Source organism: Charadrius vociferus, unplaced genomic scaffold (genome assembly GCF_000708025.1).
Source record: "Charadrius vociferus isolate BGI_N301 unplaced genomic scaffold, ASM70802v2 scaffold455, whole genome shotgun sequence".
NCBI lineage: Eukaryota > Metazoa > Chordata > Aves > Charadriiformes > Charadriidae > Charadrius > Charadrius vociferus.
In genome coordinates this window covers 381,421-387,571 of record NW_009648550.1, presented here as the reverse complement: position 1 = coordinate 387,571, position 6,151 = coordinate 381,421, and the positions used below count along the sequence as shown (strand labels likewise).

At 46.7% G+C, this 6,151-nt stretch overlaps 1 protein-coding gene across 1 annotated transcript in view; it reads left to right on the top strand.

Moving 5' to 3' along the window:
- The window catches only part of CRNKL1 (crooked neck pre-mRNA splicing factor 1), an 11,405-nt gene extending 10,030 nt beyond the window's left edge, over positions 1 to 1,375 (top strand). The window contains exons 12-13 of the mRNA XM_009885991.1: positions 338 to 586; positions 1,126 to 1,375. Of these exons, the coding sequence (XP_009884293.1) occupies positions 338 to 586; positions 1,126 to 1,293 (417 nt within the window). The 3' untranslated portion in view covers positions 1,294 to 1,375. The remainder of the gene's footprint in view (positions 1 to 337; positions 587 to 1,125) is intronic.
- Positions 1,376 to 6,151: the final 4,776 nt, after the last annotated feature.

Genomic DNA, 6,151 nt, shown 5'->3' with positions numbered 1-6,151 from the left:
TGCTGAGTAGTTGGGAAAACATTGCAAGGAAAAAATAGTGTTTTTTCCAGTGTAGTTTGGTGCCATCGTTTGGCTAAATTCAAACAGATTTATGATGATTCAAAACAACCGCAAGGAAATTGTCAGTGTAGCTTACATGAATATTCTCTTGCCAAAATGTGGCAAATGGCACCCATATGAAACCAGCATGAATTTTCTGGGTATCTGCTTATGCAAAGGTACTTCAGACTTGCATTGATGTTTGATTTTTTGGCTGCTTTGTTGTTTGAAACTATCACTGAGCTATCAAACTTCAGAACGGAGGCTTCAGCTTGGTTTTGATTTGCTTTCGCCACAGGTATGGATCAGCTTTGCACAGTTTGAGCTATCTGCGGGAAGGGAGGAGAGTTTGTCAAGATGCCGGCAGATTTACGAAGAGGCTAATAAGGCAATGCGAAACTGTGAGGAGAAAGAGGAGAGAGTCATGCTTCTGGAATCCTGGAGAAGCTTTGAAGAGGAGTTTGGAACTGATACCACTAAAGAGAGGATAGATAAACTTATGCCTGAAAAAATAAAGAAGAGGAGAAAACTGCAGGCTGAAGATGGGGTAAGAGGAAAAATTATGCAAATAGTCACTTTGAATCCTTGGTGGCTTTATGGTGGGGTAAACAAAACAAAGTTGGCTATGATGGATGCTTGAACTGCATGCCAATTTTACTGCAGTAATTGAAAAAAAAGCATTGGCCTGAAACACCTGCTGCTGAGCTCTTTGCTCTTCAGCAAGCTACTTGAGCAATTATTATAGGGAGATACTCGTACCAAATGCTCAAGCTACCTTTACTTTAAACTCCTACCACAGACAAAACAACTTCAGGTAGTGCTATGCAGATAGTTTGGTTTTTAACTTTGTTTGGGAAACTATAGCCAGGCTGTTCATCAAATCTGCCTGCTCATTACGCACAGCAGAAGAAGTCGTGTCTTACACGCATTCAGCTCATTGGTTTCAGCTGGTTTTCAGCTGCAATGGGTGGTCTAATAAACATTGATTTTAATTTTATCTCACTGTTATGCTTATTAGAAGCACCTTCTAATAGCTAACATTAGCATGCAAATTAAACTTAACTTTGTGGTATTTTTTTTCCCTAGTCTGATGCTGGCTGGGAGGAATACTATGATTATATTTTCCCAGAAGATACTGCCAATCAGCCTAATCTCAAACTACTTGCTATGGCTAAACTCTGGAAGAAACAGCAACAGGAGAGCGAAGCTGCAGAGGTGGATCCAGACAGAGACATTGATGAAAGCCAGTCTTAATACGTTGTCTTTCCCTCCCCCTTTTCTTGGGTATTGTACAGTATTTTCATTGGTGAGAAATAAATGTATTTGAAGAGTTTTACTATTATTGACTTGAGACATTTTTCGTTGGGGGGGGAAAAAACACACCACCACCATATTGGAGTTGATTCCCTTTAATAGTCTGTTGATTCCCAACAGTTAAAGGGAAAGGTCCTGGGGTGCGTGCAGGAGTCTGCAGCTATTACCAGTGGTCTGAGAACTGGAAGAACTGGACGGCAGCTTTGTTTTTAGCACAAGACCCACTGTTGTAAGGCTCCTACAAAGTATCACAGTACTGCTTAAAGATACTATCATGCCAAGACAGCAGATGTACTTTCTTTAATGAGAGAGATGTCTCTAACCATTCCTGATTGATTTGTCCAGTAATTCTGTAAAATATGTAGGGATCACAAGGATAGTTCAGGAGGGATATTGATAGAAGTTAGATATACTGACACTAGCCCCTAGAAGACACATCTGTAGAAATTACTACCATGCAGTCTGTGTTTTAATATTGGAATGTCTTGGCAGTGTATTTTGTAGTAAATAATCTATTGGGAAGTGAAGTAGAAGCAGCACAAGTAGGCTTCGCAAAGTTTTTTTGTATTTTATGGGGAAAAAAAAATGAGCCTAAGCTTTCTCATCCATATGTTCTTGGTGGGAAGGAGTATTTCTGTCTGCGTGCATGGGCTGGTTCCTGGTCCAAGTGAAATCGGGCAATCTGCCCTTGTGGTGGGGAGGGAGACTTGGGGAGGGCAGGGATTGCTGCCCTGGGGCTCGGTCCTGTGGCTGGGGAACTCGCCTGCCAGGGAGAATGGGAATTTTTACAAAAAAAAAAAAAAAAAGGGAAAGTGTGCCACAATAGCCACCAGAGCTATGAGTCAGGTCTTAAACAAAGCTGCTGTTGACTAAGGCCTGGAGAGTTACCACTGCTCTGGCCACATCTGGCCTGTCCAGCTGTGGATAGAGCAGCTGGTCAGCCATGTGGCTGTTCTTTGTAAGAGCCGGGCCTGCCTGCAGCTGGAAACGCTTCCTTTCCTGTGCACCCCGTGGTCAGAAACCAAATCCTCTCTCTTTCAGCATCTCCATCACTGTTGTCATCCTCCCTGGGCTGATGCCTTTGAGCTGCTCCCTTTTGCCTGGTGTGGGGCCGGGCGACCATGCAGGGGATGCACCACAACTCTGTGGAGACTTGGAAAGGTCCAATGGGACTTTGTGGCCCTGGAGGAGTGGTCAAGGGTGTGGGGGCGCAGGTGGTTTTCCCCTGGATCCTGCCAGCGAGGGAAAAGGCTTGAGAAGGAGTGGAGGGGGTCGCAGGTGAGAACCTGCTCCTGCAGCTGGTGCCAATGAGAGCGATTGGGCTTTTACCACCACAGCCCTCTTGGTGGGAGAGATGGGACCCACCTGGCCAAGGAGAGCACAAAGGAGCTTGCCAAGGGGCCAGCCAATCCGGAGAGAAGGCTTTAAATTGGGAATGAGGGGGCGGGAGGTGATGGCTGTGGGTGAGGGAAGGTGCAGGGGGCTCTGCATAAGGTACCTCGAATTCAGAGCAGGAGGATACCAGGGCTATGCCTGCAAGCAGGGGAGGGCTAAGAGGGCAGTTTTAGGGGGAAAGCTCTTGCTCTTGTCTTGGGAAACCTGCGGGAGTGAGTGCCTGTCTGGAACAGTCTGGACCAGTCCTGTTTGTGCAATGCTCTGCTTGATCTGGTAAGTCCTTCCTGCCCTGATTTGTCCCATGTTTGCTCATCTTGTTAACTCGGCTGGCTGACTGGCAAGAAAAATTACTGGTGGGGACTGTCCTTCATCACTTGCTAACTACTGTTCTTACGAGTTTCAAAAAACACCAGACATTTGGATTTTCAAGCCAGCTATGTAAGTTTATATCTCTTATTTTAAAGTTTGATTATTGTAGGGTGGGTTTTTTTTGTAACAGTAGTGCAACTGGTAGCTGTAATACAGCTGTATGCTCACACAAATTGTTATTACTCCCTAAATTCTAAAATCCTGCATGGTAAAGCGGTGCTGTTTCATCGTGACAACCGTGAGGAGCATACTGACAGGATAAAAATCTAGCTTATTTAAGTTTATAGTGGCTCTTATGCCTTCCAGGCTTTAATTTTGCCAGTGTCTTGATGGTTTGGGGAGGGGGTTTTGCAGTGCTTTTTATTTTATTTTAATTTTTGTGATGAGAGGCCACAGTTCCAATCCTGACGCATCCCAGCAAGGATGTGCTGAGCTCCATCCCTGCCGGGCACCAGGAGGCGGCAGAGCCGCTCCTCCCCACTCCTCGGCCTTCATCCACGCAGGGGCTGGGGAACACGGGGGATGCTGTGGGTCCCCCCACATCTCGGAGCATCCTGCAAAGCGCATCTGCGGTCTAACGGGAGCAGCTGAAGAGGTGTCTCTTCTGCAGCAGTCTTTCCTTAAAACTCTGCATTGCTGCACACCAGCAGAAAAAGGAAATGGTGTATGTGAAAAGGGGAACCAGAAGAGAGAGGGTCTACAGGGCAGTGGCAGATGAAAATTGAAACCAGCAGAGCTACAAGGGCAGCAGATTTATCTTGAGATGACTTTGCTGAAAGTTGGCGTGGTGCTTGCTTTGGTCTTAAAGATGAAGTAGAAGTTGAGCGAAGAACATCCAGTGAAAACAGGAGTGAGCTGATCCTCACACTGATGTAACAGATAAAGCATTGGATATTTCTAATCTTTTCGACTTGTATGCAGTTTCCCTTTTCTCCTCAATGTCTGAAAAAAAATCCTGGAAGAACACTTGATAGGTTGAGTAGGACTTGCCTTCTGCTGGAGAAGGCATCAGAGAAAAGCAGTGGAGAAGAAGGGTTGGGGGATGAGTGTCAGAGGACTGTTTTTTAACACAGGAGTCTTAGCTTGTCTTTCTGTGGATTCCTGTCTCTCTCCTCGATTTCCAAGGTTAAAGACATATTTCCACCACGCACAGGACGAGGGTCTGCTGGCATCCACTGCACAGCACAAGTCTCCATTTATGGTCCTCAGCTCCATCTCCCTGGTGTGGGTGTTGCCAAAACAGCGTGAGCCATCTGAGCCTGCTCCCTGTTACCCATCCCTGTGTGTGCCCTGGAACAGAAACCCCTTTGACCTCTCCATCTTCTCACTCTGGGTTTTCCAGGGCTATTCCACATTTAGCTGCTCTGAGTTTTGATCTTTGGCATCTGGTTTTGTCTGTTTAAACCCTGAAACACCTGCAATGAGGGATCTGGACTGACAGGCTGAACGCTGCATCTCTAGTAGTAAAACCGTTCCACCCTTCAGAGCACTAATGAGGTGTACGGGTTTAATTGATTTCTCAGGTCACAGCCATGTTTCCACCTCGTTTCTCTCCCTCTTCCCCCGTTAAAAGCTTATTATCTTGGAAAAGGAAAACAGGAGTTTTTTATTCTGTAGTAAGCTAAGCACAATTTATCTGCTACTGTAACTTTTGTACAGCCAAATGCTGCTGTGGTCAAAGCACGTGCCTCTGTCTGTCTTTGACATTGTGCACAGACACAGGACTGACTGTGTACACGTTCAACTTCTTGTGAGTTTTATTAGAAATTGCTTTAAGACATTCTCTATGCATAAACTCTGTGTTTGTATAAGTAGCTCGGTTATAGCACGTTTTGACATCTCTTGGGGTTTGATTACATCTAAGGTGGTGGAAAAATGCTAAACGTGCGGGATGCTATGCCAAGCTCGCCGTATCACAAACGTAGAGCCACAGAGGGCTGCCCATGGCGCCGGTGTTTGCCTTTTTAGGCTCCTTGCTGTTCAGTGTCCTGAAGCTTTGGGGAGGCTTCCTGTGGGTTTTGCCCTTGGGGGTCTGACACAGCGCTGGTCTCGCTGGGGGCTGTGGTGGTGGCCCTGTAACCTCCCCTACAGAGCTCCAAGCAGCGCTCTTGAAGGTGAAGGAAACGCCCCGCGCTGCGACGTGCTCAGGAGCCTCACCATAGCGCTACCTGCGTCCGGGTTTCCTGCCACCCAGCCAGCATCCCTGGCCTCCTTTCTGGTAGTCGCCCAGTGGAGGAATGAGGGGCCCAGAAACCCCCAGGAGGGCAAAGAGGGTCTCTTACTTCTGAAGTGGTAACGGACACACATTTCTGTCCTGTTTTTCCTCAGAAAACGTGAGTCACCTGTAAAGCAGACACTTTCTGCCAGGGAGCTTATGCTTTCCAAGAGTACTTGGCCATACTTACCCTCCTGTTACACTCAGCACAAAACTTAAGTGTTTTTTTTCAGCAATTTCGGTGTTAATTGTTTGCATACTTCAAAAGTTGGGGTGACAAGCTTAATAAGGCACAGTTTCCCACATATTTACAGTGATAGCTTTTTCTCCTCAGACTTTTCAAGGATTGAACACGGTCTGCCGGAATCTTTGCAGGCCTTGAAGTAGATCTTAAGTTTAACCAGTAGGAAATGGCATCTGACAGCAATCCAGACTGGGATCTTGGTCAGGACAGTAACTGGAAAGATCCTCATGGGGCCAGGTCCTGCTGGGCACGGGGAACCTCTTTTGGAGTGACACAGCAAGCACGCAGCTGGCCAATGCTGTTGGTGTGTTGAGGTGAGGCATTTCTTGTCAATTAGCGATGCTGCTCCTCCTTATGGATTGTAAATTTTCTTTTTTTTTATTTTTTTTTTTTCAAGCAGCACAGAAGTAGGGTCTGCTGGAGGGCACCGCTCACAGCGGTGTTGGTGCTGACTGCCCTGGGTGCTGCGGTGCTTCTTACCGCTGTCCTGGACTTCCTGACTTCTGTGGGTTTTTTGAGACACAGTGAACAAAAGCAAACACGCTATTCCCCCTTTTACCTGCGCTTGGCACTGG